Source organism: Amphibalanus amphitrite, unplaced genomic scaffold (assembly GCF_019059575.1).
Source record: "Amphibalanus amphitrite isolate SeventyFive unplaced genomic scaffold, NRLGWU_Aamphi_draft 001435F_arrow, whole genome shotgun sequence".
NCBI lineage: Eukaryota > Metazoa > Arthropoda > Thecostraca > Balanomorpha > Balanidae > Amphibalanus > Amphibalanus amphitrite.
The window spans coordinates 36,186-60,893 of NW_024882928.1; the positions used below are offsets into that span (position 1 = coordinate 36,186).

Below are 24,708 nucleotides of genomic sequence, written 5' to 3' on the forward strand. Positions count from 1 at the left end.
CTGTCAGACAGTACCAGGTGGACAGAGGCCTGGTCCTCGACCGGCAGGTGCGAGCACACCAGGTAACCCTGCCCAGACGGGAGGGGAGGGACAGTCTGTCAGACAGTACCAGGTGGACAGAGGCCTGGTCCTCGACCGGCAGGTGCGAGCACACCAGGTAACCCTGCCGAGACGGGAGGGACAGTCTGTCAGACAGCACCAGGTGGACAGAGGCCTGGTCCTCGACCGGCAGGTGCGAGCACACCAGGTAACCCTGCCCAGACGGGAGGGGAGGGACAGTCTGTCAGTCAGCACCAGGTGGACAGAGGCCTGGTCCTCGACCGGCAGGTGCGAGCACACCAGGTAACCCTGCGGGGAGGGGGGACAGTCTGTCAGACAGTACCAGGTGGACAGAGGCCTGGTCCTCGACCGGCAGGTGCGAGCACACCAGGTAACCCTGCCGAGACGGGAGGGGAGGGACAGTCTGTCAGACAGTACCAGGTGGACAGAGGCCTGGTCCTCGACCGGCAGGTGAGAGCACACCAGGTAACCCTGCCGAGACGGGAGGGGAGGGACAGTCTGTCAGACAGTACCAGGTGGACAGAGGCCTGGTCCTCGACCGGCAGGTGCGAGCACACCAGGTAACCCTGCGGGGAGGGAGGGACAGTCTGTCACACAGCGCCAGGTGGACAGAGGCCTGTGTCCTTTTTCATAAAGCCTGGAATTGTAGAATTGTAGTTGTAGTTTGTAGGTTTGTACTTCCGATTGTACAAATCTGTTTCATAAAGGAAAAAGTACAATCCGAAAGTACAAACTACAATTCCACAAACCTACAACTCACATTCGGCAATTATCAGCCAAAAAACTAGCAATCTGTTTCATAAAAAGAACGGTTCCTCTGATTTTGGGATTTCCTTGACGGAAAATACAATCGAATTCTACAACGCCCTAACCGTGTGTACTGTGTAGAATTTCGGAGATGAAGCATAGGAATCAGCTTAACGTTGCTAATAATTTAATTCAATAATAACCAATGCTCAGATACACGATATGTATTATTACTGAGCGAGAGAGCGCAGCAAGCGAAGCGAGGTCTTTTCAATATAACGAAAAAATTTCAGTATTGAGCTGCCCGGTCCGGCCCGGCCAGTAACACTTTTGCCGGGCTAATATCTCAGCAACCGCTGGACCGATTGGCCTTCGGTCTTTTTTGTTGGGTAGTCCTATTCCTTCTACCCCGTAATTGACTACTCCTAATGCATTTCAGAAACCCTCGTGGCACGTACCACCACCATAGGCGATGGAAGGGGGGGGGGGGCACCGTACCCCCCTTTGATTTTGCTATTTTATCATTAGCCCTATGGACGTTGCATGGAAAGAATAGGACCAAAAGTCGGCAGTGCCCTCCCCCCCCCTTAATTGAAGGTGTTCCGCCGCTACTGCGTGCTACGTGAAAAGTCAAGGGTGTTCATTTTCAAGCTGTTTTGCAAAAGTAGTGATTTTGGGAGGCTCATATCTCAGCAGCCGCTAGGGCGATTGTCTTGCGGTAATTGTTGTAAGGTAGCTGCATCCCTTCTACCAAAGGTCGGATACTCTTGACCTATGTGAGTGGCCCCCACTGCATGTGCAAAAAGCAAAAAGAAGAGGTGTTAACTTTGTTCCCGCTCGTTTTTCGCCCAAAAGGCACTTAACTGGTTATTTTCATCATTTTCCTGTTTATATATAACTTCATGTGTGCCGCATTTCCGAAAAAATGCCGGCATTAAACGGCTCGACCCGACCCCCTCGATCCGGCTGACCCACGCCATTGGCGTTTTTGAACGGAAGGAACTAAAGCGCTGAAATTCGTAGCATCGTTCGGGCCTATTCAGAGTTTTTGATTCGATAAAAAGACGGCATTTTATCAACAATTTATTCTCCTTATTCATTCGAACCTTTTATCAGTAGGCAGTCATAATAAGTTCACGAATAATATCTAAAAGTGTCAAGGATAAATATATACCTAGCTATTATTGATATCAATATCTGAGTACATTATGACTAGGTACTATACCTACCATTGATCGATTCATGTAACATTTTTTAAACATACCTCATAATCTGACAGTAACATAGGCAGTCTTTGTTTGCGGATGAAATTCTCTTGAAAAAAGAGCAACCTGTGACCCTACGCTCATGTCCTTTTCGTTTCCGGCTGTTTCTTCAACCAACACAATGGAATGACCATGCACCTTCTCTTCAAGATGTAGCCCATTTCCTTTCACGCAGTAGGAAAGGCTTGTATTTGTATCAGTTTTCATCCCGTCTCCTGGGTGGCTCCAGCCTCCAGTTCCATCTATTTGCCTCCATCTCGGCGCTCTTCGTCACAATGCTCTTGCATTTTGATTTTGGCATTTTATTCGCTGGCTTTCATGTTGCTTCATGTTTCACTAGGCTGCATTACTTTTCAAAACGGGTAATTCAAGGCTCAAAGCATTTTGAGGTCACATAGCCCGTCGCTAGGTAATATGACTTTCAACAACATCCATAACTGCCAATCTATAACTCGGATAGGCTTACTGATTTGTTTGTTTATTGGGGCTTAAGGGCGCGCCGACTACAAGGTCATTTTGCGCCCATAACTATATACAAGTAAAGCAAGTGTGTCACAAGAAAACCGACGTAATAAAAGGCTTAAAAAAGCCTAAAAGCTGGTTAAAAAGAGCAAAGAAGGGTAAAATACTCCAAGCGTATCGTAAAAGACAGCTGACTAGGCGTAAGGACTAGATTAGAATAGACGTATGGACTAGTTGGTTTGGTATCAGATCGAGTAGATTACTTGGAATTTGATTGAACGGATAAAGGAAAAGATGTTGCCAGATAAAACCCAGGGTGACTCGTCACCCAGCAAGTGGCGGACGGTGATATCCGGAGCGATGCGGCCCAGGTAGCGAGTCCGGTCCGGTTCCAAGCGTCGACAAGATAAAAGCACGTGGGCGACGGTGAGAGGCACGGCGCACCCGCCGCAAACGGGCTGCTCATCTCCGCGGAGAAGGTGGCCATGCGTCGCATACGTATGACCGATGCGGAGCCTGCATAAAATCACTTCGTTTGACCTGTTGTCTTGCGAGCAAGACCTCCAATGCTCCAGAGTCGGCTTCACCTCTCGGAGCTTCCTGCCTCCACGCAGGCGCCACTCTGCCTGCCACTCCGTTAGAATAAAAGATCGTACAGCAGGGTAAAAATCACGCGCCGGCAATGGCAACCGACGAGTGCAGGGTGCTGCAGCAGCACGCCTTGCAGCCGCGTCTGCCAGCTCATTGCCATGAACGCCAACGTGACTGGGAATCCAGCAGAACTGAACAGATTTACCCGATTGTTCTACTGACTGAAGCCGAGCTAAAATGTCTTGAACGATCGGGTCGGCTGGATTAAAACTCCGTAGGGCCAACAGGCTGCTTAGGGAGTCCGATAAAATCAAGTAAAAAGGTCCGTCCGATACCTCAATAAAACACAAAGCCTTCTCGATGGCAACAAGTTCCGATGAAAACACCGAGGCGAAAGATGGCAACGAAAATGAACGGGTATCGTCGCCAGCGACGAAAGAACAGCCCGCTCCCTCAGGTGTTTTAGAGCCGTCTGTGAATACAGGAATAAAACCATCGTAAGAGGCAAGGTGTTCCAAGGCTCGGACTCGTGCCTCTGCAGGCAGCAACTTGCCCTTTGGAACTGCAGAAAGCGAAAGATCCACCTGTGGACTGACACTTTTCCACGGTGGAGGGGGCGCAGCCCAGGTACGACGAACGTTACGCAATGCTATGTCAGCTATTGAAAACAGTTCTTTCATGCGCACTCCGAACGAGGGTCGTAACCTTCCGTTACATCGGGTGGCATGCCGTGAAAAAACGTATGGGTACGTCGGGTGCATAGGAAATTGGCGCAGTTTCAGCGCGTACCGCATACCCAACATCTGACGGCGGAGTGAAAGTGGCGGTTCATGCGCCTCAGCAAGAATGCTGCTCCTGGGCGAGGTGCGGAATGCTCCGGTGGCTACTCGGAGTGCTGCATGATGGACTGTATCCAGGACCCTCTTGCTAGATTCACTCGCTGAATCGTAGACAAAAGAAGCGTAATCTAGCTTCGATCGTACAATAGATCGATATAGAAGAAGAAGGGTCCTGCGGTCCGCACCATAAGATGTGCGGGCGACACATTTTAAAACGTTCAGGGATTTAAAACATCGTTCCCGAAGCGTTCTAAAATGTTCTTTATACGTTAAACGACTGTCAAAAAAGATCCCAAGAAACTTCGCCACCGGACGAGTAGGAATCATCTGTCCATAGAGCTGGATTCCCAAGGGAAGGTCGCCGCAGCGGCGGCGGCAAAAGTGCATAGCGACGGTCTTCGTTGTTGAAAAACGAAGACCGTTGTCTCGACTCCATCTCTCCAACCGCGTCACTGCAAGCTGCAGCTGTCTGGCCATATGCCGAGCGCTTGAAGCGGCAAACCAAATGGCAAAATCATCCACGAAGAGCGATCTACCGATCGAGACCGGCAGATCATCAGCGATGTCATTGATCGCCACTGCAAAGAGCGCCACACTAAGCACCCCGCCCTGGGGAACTCCGTTATCTTGGGTAAAACTGCTCGAAAGACTACTGCCAACTCGGACTTTGAACCGACGACCCGATAAAAAGTTCTTAATAAAGAGGCCCATCCGGCCGCGTATGCCGTACTTGTGTACTTTGGAAAGTATTCTGTGTCGTAACACTGTATCATAGGCCGCCTCAATATCAAAGAACAGTGCTCCAAGGTGCTTCTTTTCAGTAAAACAGGTGCGTATCTCGGTGTCGAGGGCTAAAATGTGGTCAACAGGGCTGCGGTGCTTTCTAAAGCCGCACTGGGCGTTTGTAAAAACACCGTGATGTTCCAAAAACCAGCTAAGACGCACATTGACCATCTTCTCCATCAGCTTTGAAAGCGATGATGTGAGAGAGATGGGCCGATAGTGGAGAGGGTCATGTCCCGACTTGCCAGCCTTCAAGATAGGAATGATAGTGGCTTCCCGCCAGGTCTCAGGGAAAGTGCTAGTCTCCCAAAGCGAATTGAAAGTTGCTAGCAGCGCCTCGAGGGCAACTGCTGGGAGATGACGGAGCATGTCGTTGTGGACAGCATCCGGACCTTCTGAGACGCTGCGCAACGAGCTGATGGCAGACGTGAGCTCAGCCATAGAGAAAGGCTCATTGTACATCAAATTTTCAGCTGTGCTGAAGTCCACGGCGGCTGGTGCAGGTCGTGAGGACGGCTCTCCTCGGCAGCGCTGATAGAGTGCACGGCCTATCGTCTCTGCGACGTCTAAAGGGTGGGATATGTCCGTGTTGTTCACTCTTAAAACCGGAAGCGGAACAGAGCTGAACCGGCCTTCAATGCGCTTCATGCGTGCCCATATCTGGGTCGTAGGAGTAAAACGGTTTAAGGAACTCACGTACGTGCGCCATGAAACAGCCTTTGCCTCTTTTAAAACGCGACGGGCAAAAGCCCGCGCTTTCTTAAAAGCGATGAGGTTCTCAGTAGTACTACTCCGGTCAAACTTTCTAAAAGCGCGCTTCCTGGCACGAATCGCATCTCCGCATTCCTTGGTCCACCACGGGACCGGAGGACGACGAGGCTGACTCGACGTCTTGGGTATGCACCCGTTTGCGGAGTCAATGAGTAAACATGTAAAATCCTCTGTAGACATCACAGAGGGGTCGGCTCTGGATAAAACCGTGGCCTCTACGGCGGCCTGGAATTCGCCCCAGTCGGCCTTCCGAACATTCCACCTAGGTGGACGGTTGCCTGACACTGGGGACTCCTGGTGCTCCAGCCACACTGGGAAGTGGTCGCTCCCGAGTGGGTCGTCATGGACGGACCAGGTAAAAAGCTGAGCTAGCCGCGGACTGACTAAGCTCAGGTCCAGAGCCGATGTTTGACCGGAGGGTGTTGTAAAATGGGTGCGCTGTCCTGTATTTAAAATACACAGCGCCTCATCGCGGATAAAAGATTCTAAAAGTCGACCACGAGTGCCAGTCGTGTCGCATCCCCACGCCAGGCTATGGGCATTAAAATCGCCGACTACCAGGACCGGAGGTGGAAGCTCATCGACAAGTCGATGCAGCTCAACCACCGGGAGCGCTATACCTGGTGGTAGGTATAAAGAGCACACTGTCAGTTCCCGGTGGTTGAAATCAACTCTGGCGGCCACCGCCTGCAGAGGAGTCTGCAGCGGCACCTGGCGAGCAGGTACGCTGTGGTGAACCGCCAGAAGCACACCTCCATGGGCAATGGTAGGGGTGTCCAGGTCTCTTCTAAAAACAGAGTAGCCCTTGATGGCAAAGGTAACGTTTGGCGCTAGCTTGGTCTCCTGGAGACCTAAAACAAGGGGTGTGCGCCAACGGATAAGAGACTGTAGGTCCTGGTAGTTGGCCCGGAGGCCTCTACAGTTCCACTGTAGAATAAAAGGCGTGGTTAAAAAGGCGCAAAAAGGGCGCGTATAACATGAGGCAAAGGCGCACACAGATACCTGACTGACCACAAAAAAGGTAAAAAGCACCGAGAGAAATGCACCTGGTAAAAAAGCGCAATAGCGCGAAAAAGATAAAAGGATAAAAGAGGAAATGACTAGACTGAAAGACTAGACTAGGTCCTCTAACTCCGAGGAGGCGCTCCCCCCGTAGCGGATACGGGGGTGCCCTGAGCCCTCTCGGTGAAGCCTCCCTTCAGCAGAGGCAGATCGGGCATGGCTCGGGCCCGGCTGGGGCCTTTTCGACCGGGGGGCGTCGCCCTCCGAAGGTGACCAGCTCGGGGGCGTCTGCCGCTTGGCGAGGCGCCCTGGAGCCGCGGAGGGCTGTTGCCGCCCCGACGGGGATGTCGAGGCGGCGGCCTGTGTCCTCGACACAGGCGTCTCTGGCAGCGGCGGTGGTGGCCGCCGCTGCGGAGGTGGAGGAGGCGGCGGGGGACCCATGATGGGCCGAGTCCCCGCCTCAGGTGTCTCCGGGGTGTCAGCGGCGACAGCCGCATTGGCACTCCCGGAGGCGGAGTCGGCAGACGAGGCTTCCTTAGCCTCGAGGGCCTTCTGGACGAGGCGAGCCCTCCTCGCCTCACGTGCCCTTCTCTCCTCCTCCCCCCGCCGCAGAGCCTCCTGCACCGCCGTAGACGGTCGGGGGCGGGGCGGGGTGGGTGGCGCCTTACCCTGCGCCGGGGGGCGCCGACCACCCTGTCGGCGCTGGACGACGATCCAATCGTCTCCATTACCGTTCGCGGCTGGAGCGGGACTGGGTGGACCCCACACTGACTCTTGAGCAGCCTGCTCTGTGTTGCTCGGCGGCGCACGAGGCGCCGTGTTGTCCGCTGAGTCACCAGTGGCTACGACGGTGAGGCCGAATCGTTTGAGAAGCTGCACGAGCTGTGCTACGCTCATCTGGGAGGCATCGGTAGAGTTTGTGACTCTCACCTTCTGGGCATACGAGGTCTTCGGGTGACTCTGGTTGTACACCTCCCGGGCCTCTTTGAAAGACAGATTTCTGGTAGCCTTGATGGTCATGATCTCTTTCTCCTTGACGTATGCAGGGCAAGACCTATCATACGCGGAGTGCGGCGTCTGCCCCTCTCCGCAGTTGACGCATCGGGGGGTCTCCGAGTCACAGGTTTCGTCAGTGTGGTCCTGCGAAGCACACTTGGAGCACGTGGGTCTTCCTCGGCAGTTGTCCTTTGTGTGGCCGAAACGTTGGCAGCGGAAGCAGCGCATGGGCGCTGGGACGAAAGGCCGCACGCGAACCTTCACGTAGCCCACGCGAATCTCACTCGGCAAGTCGGTAGAGTCAAATGTCAGAATGATGTTGTTGGTCGAGACCGTGCCTCTCTTCGTCATGATGCGGCGAGCCGCTGTCACGCCGAAATCGGCGAGCCCGTCCGCAATATCCTCGTCGCTCACTCCCCTCAAATCGAAACAGTTAATGACCCCTCGTGAGGAGTTCTTAGAACGGTGGGGCTCCACTGTAAGCGGGATGGAAACGAGCCTCCGGCCGGATGCCCGTCCCTCGGAGAACACGAAGCGAGTAGCGTCCAATGCTTTCGCCGCCTCCTCGCTTTTCCTGAACTCGACCTCCAGCGCGCCATCACGCATCCGGTCACAACGAACTATCGAACCAAACCGGTCGCAGCCATCCTTCCGCTGGAAGGGCGACAGAGAGCTCAGCTCCCTGTCTGCGCTCCGGAAGATGAGGATCTTAGGAGATCGTGGACCTTTTTCAAGCACCGTTCGCCTGTCGGCCGAGGCCAACGGGCGAGGATCGGCCGAGGCCGAAGGATTGGTAAGAGTGGGGGAAGGGGGGTTGGTCGAGTTATCCATGGAGTGTGCTTGGTCTCCGCCAGCTCGGCCGCCGACGCTCCGCAACGGCGCCGCTACAAGGCCTGGGACGGCCGAGCTGACTGTACGGGACTTGGCGGCACCTTCCGCGGGGGAGAGAGAGACTCACCACCCCCCACGGTCGGATACCGCCTCCTCCCTTGACGCCTAGCCGAGTCACCGCCAGGGGCAGCGACAGATCAGTCCCACCGACGGAGGACGAGCACAAGTGCCCGAACCCCGCCGGCGACACCTCTCAGACACCACCCCCGGCGGCGTCACGACTGGGAATGGCTCCTCAAGTGCGGCGCCCCACTGAGTGTCCCGCCCTTACAGAACTCAGGGCCAAAGAGGCGTGTTGCCCAGCCACCGCGACTGGCTCCGCACGGTGGGGGGCTCAACCTCCAGGATCCCGTTGTCCTGGGGTACGGGTCGGCTCGCCTAGCCTAGTAAAACCGGCTGGTACCCGAGGGGACGCCACTCCCCTTACACTAGCCCAACTCGGCTGTGTTCCTGCGGGTGCAAAAACAACGAAAAAGGTAGGAAAAGAATCAGAAAGCTGTGATCGAAAGAAACGCGGACATCCGGTGAAAAGCAAAGCAAAAGCAAACAGAGACCGCTCAAGAGAAACAAAACCACGAAAACCAAGAAAAGTCGGGCCGTACCATCTGTCCAACCAGCGATCAAAGCAAGTCGCAAGCAAGCATGGGTCAAGCTGGGGCCGAGGGGGCGCTACTCCCCTTGCTGGCCGAGGCCAAGGCCGCCGCGGGGCAAAGGCCCAAGGAACCCAGTCCGACAGCGACCCCGGCCACTGCCAACCCCCTGCGGGGCCAATCCTGCAGACAATCCATCCAGTAAGCAAGGCAAGTCCAGGTCAAAACGCGCGTCAAGCTGGGGCCGAGGGGGCGCTACTCCCCTTACTGGCCGAAGTCACAGCCGCCGCACAGCCGGAGCCAGATGACCCCGGCTAAGCAGCAGCTCTGACCACGGTCAGCCCCCTGCGGGGTCGGATAGGCTTACTGAGGTCATACCTTAACCTTTTTTAGCCATTTTTGCATTATTGTCTGAACAATTCATGAAACAGTCTTTGAAGAAACTTATGACTTATTGGACTAACTCAGATACCAAATCTCGAGACAGGCATATCTTGAAATGATTGCAATGTTGAAAATGTTAATACTTTCAGCATAAAAGTTCTAGCTATGCATGTGATAAGCGATGGCTGATCTCTAAAAGCATTTCAAGTTATCTATCAATAATTATTTCTTTTAAAAATCGCAAAAACTATCAGTACATCATACGCAATTTGCAACACAACATCGAAAACTGTTTCAGAAGTTTTTGTTTACTAATTACTCCGTTGCCATGGAGACGAAGCCCCGCAAAACTACGCTCCGGGATCGAAAGTACAATTCTATGGATGCCGCATGTCCAGGCTTTATGAAAAGTAGTAGTTTGTAAAATTGTACTTTGAAAACTACAAATGTACAAACTACAATTGGATTGTAGAATCTTTATGAAAAAGGACACAGGCCGTGTTATGAAAAATGCCCTGCCAGTGTCCTTTTTCATAAAGCCTGGAATTGTATAATTGTAGTTGTAGTTTGTAGGTTTGTACTTTCGATTGTACAAATCTGTTTCATAAAGGAAAAAGTACAATCCGAATGTACAAACTACAATTCCACAAACCTACAACTCACATTCGGCAATTATCAGCCAAAAAACTAGCAATCTGTTTCATAAAAAGAACGGTTCCTCTGATTTTGGGATGTCCTTGACGGAAAATACAATCGAATTCTACAACGCCCTAACCGTGTGTACTGTGTAGAATTTCGGAGATGAAGCATAGGAATCAGCTTAACGTTGCTAATAATTTAATTCAATAATAACCAATGCTCAGATACACGATATGTATTATTACTGAGCGAGAGAGCGCAGCAAGCGAAGCGAGGTCTTTTAAATATAACGAAAGAATCTTAGTATTGAGCCGCCTGGTCCGGCCCGGCCAGTAACACTTTTGCCGGGCTAATATCTCAGCAACCGCTGGACCGATTGGCCTTCGGTCTTTTTTGTTGGGTAGTCCTATTCCTTCTACCCCGTAATTGACCACTCTTAATGCATTTCAGAAACCCTCGTGGCACGTACCACCATAGGCGATGGAACGGGGGGGGGCACCGGGGCACCGTACCCCCCTTTGATTTTGCTATTTTATCATTAGCCCTATGGACGTTGCATGGAAAGAATAGGACCAAAAGTCGGCAGTGCCCTCCCCCCCCCCTTAATTGAAGGTGTTCCGCCGCTACTGCGTGCCACGTGAAGTCAAGGGTGTTCATTCTCAAGCTGTTTTGCAAAAGTAGTGATTTTGGTAGGCTCATATCTCAGCAGCCGCTGGCCCGCTAGGGCGATCGTCTTGCGGTAATTGTTGTAAGGTAGCTGCATCCCTTCTACCAAAGGTCGGATACTCTTGACCTATGTGAGTGGCCCCCACTGCATGTGCAAAAAGCAAAAAGAAGAGGTGTTAACTTTGTTCCCGCTCGTTTTTCGCCCAAAAGGCACTTAACTGGTTATTTTCATCATTTTCCTGTTTATATATAACTTCAAGTGTGCCGCATTTCCGAAAAAAATGCTGGCATTGAACGGCTCGACCCTCCCCCCTCGATCCGGCTGACCCACGCCATTGGCGTTTTTGAACGGAAGGAACTAAAGCGCTGAAATTCGTAGCATCGTTCGGGCCTATTCATTGTTTATAATTCGACAAAAAGACGGCATTTTATCAACAATTTATTTTCCTTATTCATACGAACCTTTTCTCAGTAGGTAGTTATAATAAGTTCACGAATAATATCTAAAAGTGAAGGATAAATATATACCTAGCTATTATTGATATCAATATCTGAATACATTTTATGTCTAGGTAGGTACCATACCTTAACCTACCATCGATCGACTCATGTAACATTATTTTTTTTTAACATAGCTCATAATCTAACATTAACATAACATTTTTTGCGGATAAAGTTCTCTGGGGAAAAAAAGAGCAGCCTACGCTCATGTCCTATTCGTTTCCGGCTCAGTTTCTTCAACCAACACTAATGGAATGACCATGCACCTTCTCTTCAAGATGTAGCCCATTTCCTTTCACGCAGTAGGAAAGCTTGTATTTTTATCAGTTTTCATCCCGTCTCCTGGGTGGCTCCAGCCTCCATGTATTTGCTTCTCGCTTCGTCACAATGCTCTTGCATTTTGATTTTGGCATTTGATTCGCTGGCTTTCTTGTTGCTTCATGTTTGTTTCACTAGGCTGCATCCTACTTTATCAAAACGGGATAATTCAAGGCTCAAAGCAATTTGAGGTCACATAGCTCGTCGTTAGGTAATATGACGGTCAACAATATCCATAATAACCACTCCATAACTCGGATAGGCTTAACCTAAACCCTTTTCAGCCATTTTTGCATTATTGTCTGAACAATTCATGAAGCATTCTTTCAAGAAACTAATGACTTGTTGGACTTACCCAGATACCAAATCTCGAAACAAGCACATCTTGAAATGATTGCAATGTTGAAAATGTTAATACTTTCAGCATAAAAGTTCTAGCTATGCATGTGCAAAGGGATGGCTGATCCCTAAAAGCAATTCAAGTTATTTATCAATAATTATTTCTTTTAAAAATTGCAAAAAACTGTCAGCACACCATACGCAATTTGCAACACAACATCGAAAACTGTTGCATGCTGTTGCAGAAGTTTTTGTTTACTCCGTTGCCATGGAGACGAAGCCCCGCAAAACTACGCTCCCGGATCGAAAGTACAATTCTATTGACGCCGCATGTCCAGGCTTTATGAAAAGTAGTAGTTTGTAAAATTGTACTTTGAAAACTACAAATGTACAAACTACAATCGGATTGTAGAATCTTTATGAAAAAGGACACAGGGCGAGGGTTAAGCTACATGTCAATACGCACCTCTAATTGCCAAGGAAATGTCATACAATGTCATTCGAATTCAGATTTCAGGTCAAAATGTAACGTTTTCATCCATATATTAGCCCTGGCTGGCTTTATGCGTGGGTGTGGGTATGCAAGTCTTCACAATGCATGCATAAATGCAAGCATGCATAAGTCCTTACGAACGCTCGATGTATGCTTGCGTGTGTCACCGCATAAGCATTAATCAAGACATAAACGAACCATTGTTCAAGCGTAAATGACGTTTCCATAAGTGCTATATCACCTTACCCTGACTAACCTTTACCACCTTTACCACCTTTACCACCTTTACGGCTGGGCCGCTTGCATCCGACTTTGGTGCACAGTAAACGGTGGTTAGGGTGCCGTGCACGGGTGCCACTCTCTTCGTCTAGCATCATTTGGTCTAGTGCCTTTTGAGCTAGTGCAATTGGTCTAGTGCTTCAGCTGGTCTAGCGCCAGTTTGGCTAGTTTCGTTTGAGCTAGTGCCAAAGTGCCATTCATTTGAGCTAGTGCCTTTGGTCTAGTGCCGTAATTTCGTCTAGCTTTCAGCAGACTCATTTCCATGATGGAGGTGTATTATCATGCTTGGCACAATAATTAGACTCACGAGGAAAAGATTTTGCGGTTATTTTATTTATTTACAGAACTTCACGAGGCAGCTTTCATTCCTTTTCTGTTTCGACTGAAGCGAGGTAAATTTGTTGTGTGATAGACGCAAATTACGGGTTATCGGCTGTAGCTATGGAAATTTTTAAGTCATCAAGGGGTGGGGACAAATTAAGCTTCGAAGGTTTTGTCTACCGAAAGAATACTTCAAATATTACCACTCAAAATTGGCGATGCGAAAACAAAGGATGTAAAGGATCTGTTTCAACATCATTACGATATCATACCGAAAGACAAGTTGTTACTAGGCAAATTCACAACCACCCCCCAGTTCCGGCAAGAGTTGAAGTTGTTTCGGCATTGGACAAAGCTATGGAACAGGCAGAAACGTCAAATTTGCGTCCAAGAAGAATTATAAGTGATATGAATTTGAGTAGAGAAGCCACAACAGAAGCTCCAACTAGAAAGGCAATTTCGCAACGTATCCAAAGAAAACGAAAACATTCAGAAATCGGACATGAAGTAGCGCCACTCAACAGGTCAGGCATTATAATTCCAGAGAAGTACAAAACGACAAAACGGGGAGAAGAAGAGCATCGTTTCCTGCTGTATGACAATGAAGATGATCGAAACGACAGACTGATAGTCTTTTCTTCCGAAGTCATGCTAGACGAATTAAGCAAAAATAACATTTGGATGATGGACGGAACATTCAAAGTGGCACCTACTTTATTTCTTCAGTTATATACCATACATGTTATCATTGGCGGGCCAAATGGACGCGTCTTTCCTTGCATTTATGCCCTTTAGCCCAACAAAACTACTCAAACATATATAAAGCTTTTCCAAATTTTAAAGGATGCTCGCCCAAATCTTGCGCCTCATCTTTGCATCATGGACTTTGAGTTAGCTAGTAAGCGCGCTTTGTTAACTGAATTTCCTCAAGTGAGTGTAGCAGGCTGTTTCTTTCATTTAACTCCAGCGGTTTGGCGGAAGGTTCAGGGAGAAAACGGAAAATTACATTAATCAACCGGAAGTTCGAGAAGCGGTGAAATCCCTCTGCGCTCTTGCCTTCCTTGACGTTGAAAATGTGAACGAAGATTTTGAACAACTTCAAGAATATGTCGAGCAAATTGTCATCGAGGGATTAACAGACCTTTATGATTACTTTGAGGACACATATATAGGAAGGCAAGGGCGCAGAGGGGTTCGCCGAAACCCCCAAATTCCAAAAGAAATGTGGAATGTTAAGGAAAGGACCATATCTGGCATACCCCGAACAACCAACAAGCTTGAGGGATGGCATCGGGGGATACAGGCCATGCTGGATTCCCCCCATCCCTCCATCTTCCGTTGCTTCGCAGCGCTCCAGCGTGAAGAAAATTTACAAGTTAACGATCTTTTCAGGTTTAAGGCGGGTCATGACGTTCAAAAATCCAAGAAAACTGTTAAAAATATGAATAAACGCCTGACAACACTTATAACCAGACTAGCGGAAGGCACCATAGAGCGGGCGGAATTCCTTCGTGGCGTGGGATATGCTATCACACTGAACGTTTAAATCCGAAACATCAAGATTTGGGCGGGTTGCCTTTAAGGTTTGAAGAAACTCTATATAGGTATGTTTGTTCCGGCAAAAGGGCATCTGAACTAAGTACACCAACATCCGAACATCTGAAATCTGAAGTGTGTTATACAAATTCGAACGAACGAAATATATACGACAACGAGACCGAACCTTTTCATGGTAAACATGGCCGAGCATCTCAGGGAACTATATATTTCAAATAAATTTCGGGAACTAGCACAAATGAACTAGACCAAATATGACACTAGCTCAAATGAAGCTAGCTCAAGTGGCACTAGACCAAATAAAGCACTAGACCAAATGAACTAGCCCAAACGATACTAGACCAACTGACACTAGTCCAAGTGGAGGGGACTCCCGTGCACATTGCACGAGCCAGTTGGAGGTACCCTGGGCCTGGCGCTCTGCACATGCACGGCTCACTCGCTCGCTCGCTCGCTCGTTCTTCGCCCAAAAGGCACTTAACTGGTTATTTTCATCATTTTCCTGTTTATATGTTCATGTGACTTCATATGTTTCATATGTTTCTTCATATGTTTATATAACTTCATGTGTGCCAAATTTCCGAGAAAAAAAAATGCGGGCATTGAACGGCTCGACCCGACCCCCCTCGATCCGGCTGACCCACGCCAATGGCGTTTTTTGAACGGAAGGAACTAAAGCGCTGAAATTCGTAGCATCGTTCGGGCCTATTCATAGTTTATAATTCGATAAAAAGACGGCATTTTAACAACAGTTTATTTCCCTTATTCATACGAACCTTTTATCAGTAGGAAGTCATAATAAGTTCACGAATAATGTCTAAAGGTGAAGCTAAAAGCATTTTTGTCGAAGTTATTTGCGAAAAACTTAAACAACTTTTCGGGGTCGTTGCTTGACCTCTGACCTCAGGTCACCAAAACTATTTTTCTATTTTTCTCTAATGACAAACGCTACACAACCGTGCTCGTAATTTGTCTTTATCTCTAAAACTCTATTTTTAGCAGCTATTTGAAGTTCGCGTCTGTGACGCCGAAATATACTGTGCAGGGGTCTAGAAAAATCGACCCTGTGACGTCATCAAGGGGGCTAGGTCCAAATTTTTCCTTCAGAAGATGTCAAATTGATGGGAGAAAAGGTACTGAAAGTTTCGCTTTCCTATCTCAAAGCGTTCAGGAGGTATCGCAAATATTCGCCAGGGGGGGGGGGCGAAAAACGCCCCCCCGGACCCGCGAGGGTTAACATAGCAGTCTTTTTTGCGGATGAAATTATCTGGAAAAAGAGCAGCCTACGCTCATGTCCGCTCAGTTTCTTCAGCCAACACTAGTGGAATGACCATGCACCTTCTCTTCAAGATGTAGCCCATTTCCTTTCACGCAGTAGGAAAGGCTTGCACTTTTATCAGTTTTCATCCCGTCTCCTGGGTGGCTCCAGCCTCCGGCTCCATCTATTTGCTTCTCGCTTCGTCACAATGCTGTTGCATTTTGATTTTGGCATTTTATTCGCTGGCTTTCCTGTTGCTTCATGTTTCACTAGGCTACATTACTTATCAAAACGGGTAATTCAAGGCTCAAAGCAATTTGAGGTCACATAGCCCGTCACGTCACTAGGTAATATGACGGTCAACAATATCCATAATAATCATTCTTTAACTCGGATAGGCTTAACCTAAGCCCTTTTCAGCCATTTTTGCATTATTGTCTGGACAATTCATGAAACAGTCTTTCAAGAAACTAATGACTTGTTGGACTTACTCAGATACCAAATCTCGAAAGAAGCACATCTTGAAAGGATTGCAATGTTGAAAATGTTAATACTTTCAGCATAAAAGTTCTAGCTATGCATGTGCAAAGCGATGGCTGATCCCTAAAAGCAATTCAAGCTATTTATCAATAATTATTTCTTTTAAAAATTGCAAAAAAACTGTCAGCACACCATACGCAATTTGCAACACAACATCGAAAACTGTTGCAGAAGTTTTTGTTTACACCGTTGCCATGGAGACGAAGCCCCGCAAAACTACGCTTCCGGATCGAAAGTACAATTCTATTGACGCCGCATGTCCAGGCTTTATGAAAAGTAGTAGTTTGTAAAATTGTACTTTGAAAACTACAAATGTACAAACTACAATCGGATTGTAGAATCTTTATGAAAAAGGACCTTTTTCATAAAGCCTGGAATTGTAGAATTGTAGTTGTAGTTTGTAGGTTTGTACTTTCGATTGTACAAATCTGTTTCATAAAGGAAAAAGTACAATCCTAAAGTACAAACTACAATTCAACAAACCTACAACTCACATTCGGCAATTATCAGCCAAAAAACTAGCAATCTGTTTCATAAAAAGAACGGTTCCTCTGATTTTGGGATTTACTTGACGGAAAATACAATCGAAATCTACAACGCCCTAACCGTGTGTAGATTTTCGAAGATGAAGTATAGGAATCAGCTTAGCTTTGCTAATAATTTAATTAAATAATAACCATAATGCTCAGATACACGATATGTATTATTACGAGCGAGAGAGCGCAGCGAGCGAAGTGAGGCCTTTTCAATAAAACGGAAAAAATATCAGTATTGAGCGGCCCGGTCCGGCCCGGCCTGTAACACTTTTGAGAGGCTAATATCTCAGCAACGGCTGGACCGATTGGCCTGCGGTCTATTTTGTTGGGTAGTCCTATTCCTTCCATCCCGTAACTGACTACTCCTGCTGCATTTCAGAGACCCTCCGTGCCACTATAGGCGGTGGAATGGAGGGGGGGGGGGCACCGGGGCACCGTGCCCCCCTTGATTTTGTCATTTTAACATTAGCCCTATGGGTGTTGCATGGAAAGAATGGGACCAAAAGTCGGCAGTGCCCCCACCCCCCTTAATTGAAGGTGTTCCGCCGCTACTGCGTGCCACGTGAAAAGTCAGGGGTGTTCATTTTCAAGGAGGTACTTGCAGGGAGTGCCTCCAGATGTATAGAGAACCGCTGGGCCGATTGCGCTCAACTTTGGTACACGGTTGGGGACCGGTTAGATAGAATACTATGCAAAGTCATTTTGGGCCCCATATGTATATATGACCTTGGTTTGGGCCCCGTTTGCACGTGCGCACGGCAGGGCGCCACATCCAGATCTTGGGAACGGCTGGGCCGCTTGCATCCGAATTTGGTGCACAGCTAATAAACGGTCGGTAGGGTGCCGTGCACATTGCACGAGCCAGTTGGAGGTACCCTGGCGCCCTGCACATGCAGGGCTCACTCGCTCGCTCGCTCGCTCGTTCTTCGCCCAAAAGGCACTTGACTGGTTATTTTCATCACTTTCCTGTTTATATGTAACTTCATGTGAGTGTCACATTTCCGAAAAATGCCGGCATTGAACGGCTCGACCCGACCCCCCTCGATCCGGCTGACCCACGCCAATGGCGTTTTTGAACAGATGGAAGTTGGCACTAAGGCGCTGAAACTCGTAGCATCGTTCGGGCCTATTCAGAGTTTATAATTCGATAAAAAGACAGCATTTTATCAACAATTTATTTTCCTTATTCATACAAACCATTTATCAGTAGGCACTAGGCAGTCATATTAAGTTCACGAGTAATATCTAAAAGTAAAGGATATATATAGCTTGTTATTATTGATATCAAAATATCTGAATACATTAGCCTAGGTACTATACCTACCATCGATAGACTCATGTAACATATTTTTTTTTTTAACATTGCTCATGATCTTACATTAACATAGCAGTCTTTTTGCGGATGAAATTCTCTGGAAAAAAGAGCAACTTACGATCATGTCCTATTCGTTTCCGGCTCAGTCTCTTCAACCAACACAATGGAATGACCATGCACCTTCTCTTCAAGATGTAATTCATTTCCTTTAGGAAAGGCTTGTATTTTTATCAGTTTTCATCCCGTCTCCTGGCTCCATCTATTTGCTTCTCGCTTCGTCACAATGCTCTTGCATTTTGATTTTGGCATTTTATTCGATGGCTTTCTTGTTGCTTCATGTTTCACTAGGTTGCATTACTTATCAAAACGGGTATTTCAAGGCTCAAAGCAAGCTGTCATATAGCCCGTCGCTAGGTACCTAATATGACGGTCAACAACATCCTTAATTGCCACTATATAACTCGGATAGGCTTACTGAGGTCATACCTAAACCTTTTTCAGTCATTTTTGCATTATTGTCTGAACAATTCATGGAACAGTCTTTCAAGAAACTAATGACTTGTTGGGCTTACTCAGATACCAAATCTCGAAACAGGCATATCTTCAAATGATTGCAATGTTGAAAATGTTAATACTTGCAGCATGAAAGTTCTAGCTATGCATGGGCAAAGCGATGGCTGATCCCTAAAAGCCATTCAAGTTATTTATCAATGGTTATTTCTTTTTAAAAATTGCAAAAAACTGTCAGCACACCATACGCAATTTGCAACACAACATCGAAAACTGTTGCAGAAGTTTTTGTTTACTCCGTTGCCATGGAGACGAAGCCCCGCAAAACTACGCTCCCGGATCGAAAGTACAATTCTAATGACGCCGCATGTCCAGGCTTTATGAAAAGTAGTAGTTTGTAAAATTGTACTTTGAAAACTACAAATGTACAAACTACAATCGGATTGTAGAATCTTTATGAAAAAGGACACAGGTAACCCTGCCCAGACGGGAGGGGAGGGACAGTCTGTAAGGCAGTACCAGGTGGACAGAGGCCTGGTCCTCGACCGGCAGGTGCGAGCACACCAGGTAACCCTGCGGGGAGGGAGGGACAGTCTGTCAGACAGTACCAGGTGGACAGAGGCCTGGTCCTCGACCGGCAGGTGCGAGCACACCAGGTAACCCTGCCGAGACGGGAGGGGAGGGACAGTCTGTCAGACAGTACCAGGTGGACAGAGGCCTGGTCCTCGACCGGCAGGTGAGAGCACACCAGGTAACCCTGCCGAGACGGGAGGGGAGGGACAGTCTGTCAGACAGTACCAGGTGGACAGAGGCCTGGTCCTCGACCGGCAGGTGCGAGCACACCAGGTAACCCTGCCCAGACGGGAGGGGAGGGACAGTCTGTCAGACAGTACCAGGTGGACAGAGGCCTGGTCCTCGACCGGCAGGTGAGAGCACACCAGGTAACCCTGCCGAGACGGGAGGGACAGTCTGTCAGACAGTACCAGGTGGACAGAGGCCTGGTCCTCGACCGGCAGGTGCGAGCACACCAGGTAACCCTGCGGGGAGGGAGGGACAGTCTGTCAGACAGCACCAGGTGGACAGAGGCCTGGTCCTCGACCGGCAGGTGCGAGCACACCAGGTAACCCTGCCGAGACGGGGAGGGAGGGACAGTCTGTCAGACAGTACCAGGTGGACAGAGGCCTGGTCCTCGACCGGCAGGTGCGAGCACACCAGGTAACCCTGCGGGGAGGGAGGGACAGTCTGTCAGACAGCGCCAGGTGGACAGAGGCCTGGTCCTCGACCGGCAGGTGAGAGCACACCAGGTAACCCTGCCGAGACGGGAGGGGAGGGACAGTCTGTCAGACAGCACCAGGTGGACAGAGGCCTGGTCCTCGACCGGCAGGTGCGAGCACACCAGGTAACCCTGCGGGGAGGGAGGGACAGTCTGTCAGACAGTACCAGGTGGACAGAGGCCTGGTCCTCGACCGGCAGGTGCGAGCACACCAGGTAACCCTGCCCAGACGGGGAGGGAGGGACAGTCTGTCAGACAGTACCAGGTGGACAGAGGCCTGGTCCTCGACCGGCAGGTGCGAGCACACCAGGTAACCCTGCCCAGACGGGAGGGGAGGGACAGTCTGTCAGACAGCACCAGGTGGACAGAGGCCTGGTCCTCGACCGGCAGGTGCGAGCACACCAGGTAACCCTGCCGAGACGGGAGGGGAGGGACAGTCTGTCAGACAGTACCAGGTGGACAGAGGCCTGGTCCTCGATCGGCAGGTGCGAGCACACCAGGTAACCCTGCGGGGAGGGGAGGGACAGTCTGTCAGACTGCACCAGGTGGACAGAGGCCTGGTCCTCGACCGGCAGGTGCGAGCACACCAGGTAACCCTGCCGAGACGGGAGGGGAGGGACAGTCTGTCAGACAGTACCAGGTGGACAGAGGCCTGGTCCTCGACCGGCAGGTGAGAGCACACCAGGTAACCCTGCGGGGAGGGAGGGACAGTCTGTCAGTCAGCACCAGGTGGACAGAGGCCTGGTCCTCGACCGGCAGGTGAGAGCACACCAGGTAACCCTGCGGGGAGGGAGGGACAGTCTGTCAGACAGTACCAGGTGGACAGAGGCCTGGTCCTCGACCGGCAGGTGCGAGCACACCAGGTAATCCTGCCGAGACGGGAGGGGAGGGACAGTCTGTCAGACAGTACCAGGTGGACAGAGGCCTGGTCCTCGACCGGCAGGTGAGAGCACACCAGGTAACCCTGCCGAGACGGGAGGGGCAGTCTGTCAGGCAGCACCGAGGCCTTGACAAGGAGGGGCGGAGCGGGGGCAGGGAGGGGCGGAGCGGTCACCATGTAACTCGGCAGGGACGGGAGGGGCGGAACGGTCACCAGGTGACCCGGCAGGGATAGAGCGGGGAGAGCCCCGGCCCCATTGAGCGGCTCCAGCGAGCACCAGCAGGCGCTGGCCCCGTCGCCGTGCCGCCCGGTTCACGAGCGCCCCGGGAGGCACACGCGGCTGATATCGGCCTCTCAGTTGCGCCGGCCGCCGCCGTAACGACTTTGGAATGGGACAGCCTCCGACTAACCGGGGCGGCCGAACAAACGACTGGTCAGCTCCCAAAGGGCCGCGGCGGGCTAAAGGCGAGGATTTTACCGCCACGGTCAGCTGCTAATGGTGGTCAGAAATAGCACAAGGATAGCGCTTTGACTCGAGGTCAGGAAATTACACCTGGTTCAACTGAGAAACCATTATAAAGGTGACGCTCGCGTTCAGATTTCCACGTTGCCGCTGGGTCACACAAGGTTCAGGGGTGTCGCGTAACTAGTGCCCACAACTGCGCCCTGTCGGCGGCAGTGAGGCGCAAACCGCGCTCATCAACTGAACCAGGAATTAGTAGTGCCCACAACTTACTGAGCTAATGACTCTGAAACCGAGTCATGAGCCGCGCTCACCCACAGAACCGGAATCTGTCGAGCGGAAGCCGGTAAATCCCTGATCTGATCTCAGTGCTTGATCCCGTCACGCGGCTCGGTGCTCCATCCTGTCAGGCGGCTCAGACTAAATAAAACGCTCCATCAGCCACGCATCGCGGTCATCAGCCACCACGAGTCTGTCTGCCATGCAGCTGCCGCCGCGCCAACCCCGGACCATCCATATCGACATCGCATCTCACGGCGGCGGGCGCTGCACGGGGCGGGGTGGCAGTACGAGGGCAAGCAGGAGTGGGCGACATCAGTAACAGTGGCCCACAGTAGGAGACACTCGTATCTCACTAGGCCGACGCCTCGACCTGTGACCATGTGTGAGCTCAAATCCCAGCTACTGAGGTCTCACCTTATAGTACAGAGCCGAGCCGCGCAGCAGATAGAGCCGCTCGAGGCCGTAAAAGTCCTCCGACTGCGGGTCAGACGCACACACAAACTGTCAGCTGCCGGCCGGGCCAGTGATACGACTCGGCACAAAGACGGCCGCCACACAGCCTAATTAGCAGCCACAAAGGAGGCTCTGAAAGTACGGCGCGTGCCGCCGCGGCCGCCTGCGGCGACGAAATGTCGCCGTATGTTAGCCGCGGACGGCCTAACCCTGCCACAACACGGCTCCGAGCCCAGCCACGCCGCACCGCACGGAAATGAGACGGCTGGCGGGCTAAGGACAAATAAAAAACGGCGTCTTGGCGCAAACATTAACATCAAGTCTGACTAATCACGAAATAATACAGGCTTCAGAAAGTTAGCGTCATATCGTCTAGCTTGACAGGAAATGTAATCAATTAGGTATGCACAAAACTTTACTTTGTAAGGGACTGCAATGAGAATTGGGGACATCACGTACACAACTCTAACCATTGGCCTGAAGTCAGGTCTGACCAAACACTACCTTCCTAATGGTTATAAAAAAGGTTTCCTTATTTATTCGGCGCCCTTAAAGGCAGCTCCCGAAACAAGCTGCGGCGTCATCTGCGCCATAAGCATATGATATTTGACGGTATATTTCGATGATATGTTTTTTTCGTAGTTCGTGTTGGTTGTTCCGTGGCCCGGTCGGTGCATCCACCTCCTCCCTAGCCACCCACCTCCTCTCCAAAGTCGCCCGACTCCAGCTCCGTCAGACTGTCTTCAATCAGCACCTGCGGACACAAGAGTAACGGTCAGATTATCAGACTGACTCTCATCGGTATCTGCCAACAGCAGTCACATTCGCTCTGGAATTCCGACATCCAGCGGCCGTCCACAGACCACTGCCGTCGTCCCGTCCCCGCTTCCCCTAATCCCCTGCGGTGATTCCCCGGTGACCCCGGGTACGACCCGACCCGATCCCGACTCGTTATGGTCGGCCGCGCAGTAGCGGCGCCGATAAAACGCACCTCCGATATCCCCAATACGGCCGGCGGCGGCCCCAGTCAGAGACCGCGCTAACGACGCCGGCCGGCCGTACCACTCCAACCCCATCGGGCTCATATACTGCACTTCAGACGGCTTACCGGGCGCCTCAAACGACACAAACTGGACCACCCGGCCCAGAATATCCTATTATGGATTCACCTGTCTGGGGTCGGGCTGTAAGCGGCTTACACCGCCCACCACTCCAATGTCACCGCGATGCATGTCGACACATCACGTATCACGGACACCTCCTTAGCAGATGGCGCCGCCGATAGCCGTAATGAGCAGCAGAGCGCTAACGATAGTCAGTTCGGGCGGCCACCCCTGCCTGTCTGCGCGGCCGTCCCGGTCCGTATCGCGCCAGCAGAGCGGAGCATTCCGACGCCGTAAAATCTCCCGGGGCCGCAGCCAATCTGCCGCTCCACTCTGGCCGACTTTTACGCCCGCATCAAACGCACCGCGAGGGCGGCCGTCACTTCAGCTGGAGCGTCGGCTCCCAGCCCACCTCGGCCGGCAGCGGCCATTCTGCCGCCCTCGCCGGCACAACGGGCCGCTGATGTAAGTCCCTCGCGTGTGGCACCTAATTGAGCTTAAGCCTCGCGGTAAAAAGACGATGATGATGATGAGCGAGGGTTTTTGGACGGAGAAGAGCCTCAATGTTCTCACAAGAGGGAGACAATGACTTACGAAAATGAGAAAACGATCTTTACGAAAAGAGGTCCTCCACTCTGTATCCACAAGTCGCCAGAGCCTATCCTGTATCTACTAAGGTAGCACAGAGGGAACTGGTGTTCCCCGTCCGTATAACCACTGAATTATGTCGGACGTTCCGAACCTCAGAGAGGCTCGCCGCTCCCGGCGGCGCGGTAGAGCGCCACTGGCGCGGCGGGTCCGTATCTGCCGCCGCCTCTGACGGCGACACCCGGACCGTCGCACGGCGCCGCCAATTAAAACAGCACCACCGGCGGTGGCGAGACTAAAGAGAACGCAGCGGCTGCTGCTGGCGGCCCGGGCGGCTCGTGGGACATAATCACTGCCGGTCAGAGGGACAGAGACACACTCCACAACGGAGAGAGAGAGGGAGAGAGAGAGAGAGAGAGAGAGAGAGAGAGAGAGAGAGAGAGAGAGAGAGAGAGAGAGAGAGAGAGAGAGAGAGAGAGAGAGAGAGAGAGAGAGAGAGATGAGGGAGGGAGAGACCTGCGCCTGGGCACACACACACAAAATACATATGGTTAGTCCACACTCCACAGTTATCTGTGGACTAACCATATCACAACATTCATGAAACATCTTTCGGTGCATGGAATACCCATAAAAATGATCTAGTATGATCACTGGCTTTATCATGGGCACTGCAACGTCCACCATCCATCCGTCTACCAATACTGACGCCAGCACGGCGCCAATATAGCCTCCTGACGCCACTACAGCGTCCCCCGCCAGCCAGTCCCCGGCGGGCGCCGCCACGGTCCATCCTATTGGCACGCGATTACCAAAGCCATTACCATACCAATAAGGGGAGATCCTTCATTCAGCGCTGCTATTTTATTCGGCGCAGAAGGCAGCGAAAACAATGGACTGAGGGAATGCTGATGAAAGAGAAGATGAAGAAAATGGAAAGCGGATGGCGAAGAAAATATCGACGATGTAGCACATAGAAAAGGCCCGAGCTGGTTGTCCAACAGCCTCAAGCA

General features: G+C 50.8%; 1 protein-coding gene across 1 annotated transcript in view; it reads right to left on the reverse strand.

The window, feature by feature from the left end:
- Positions 1 to 24,708, reverse strand: part of LOC122373041 (protein inturned-like) — a 117,610-nt gene that overhangs the window by 19,707 nt on the left and 73,195 nt on the right. Inside the window, exons 11-26 of the mRNA XM_043350778.1 lie at positions 22,705 to 22,758; positions 21,966 to 22,028; positions 20,837 to 20,890; positions 20,742 to 20,795; positions 20,564 to 20,617; positions 20,379 to 20,522; positions 20,189 to 20,242; positions 20,005 to 20,058; positions 19,821 to 19,874; positions 19,637 to 19,690; positions 19,547 to 19,600; positions 19,357 to 19,410; positions 19,173 to 19,226; positions 573 to 626; positions 383 to 436; positions 110 to 253 (exon numbers count right to left, since the gene is read on the reverse strand). Coding sequence (XP_043206713.1) covers positions 110 to 253; positions 383 to 436; positions 573 to 626; positions 19,173 to 19,226; positions 19,357 to 19,410; positions 19,547 to 19,600; positions 19,637 to 19,690; positions 19,821 to 19,874; positions 20,005 to 20,058; positions 20,189 to 20,242; positions 20,379 to 20,522; positions 20,564 to 20,617; positions 20,742 to 20,795; positions 20,837 to 20,890; positions 21,966 to 22,028; positions 22,705 to 22,758 — 1,053 coding nt within the window. The remainder of the gene's footprint in view (positions 1 to 109; positions 254 to 382; positions 437 to 572; positions 627 to 19,172; positions 19,227 to 19,356; positions 19,411 to 19,546; positions 19,601 to 19,636; positions 19,691 to 19,820; positions 19,875 to 20,004; positions 20,059 to 20,188; positions 20,243 to 20,378; positions 20,523 to 20,563; positions 20,618 to 20,741; positions 20,796 to 20,836; positions 20,891 to 21,965; positions 22,029 to 22,704; positions 22,759 to 24,708) is intronic.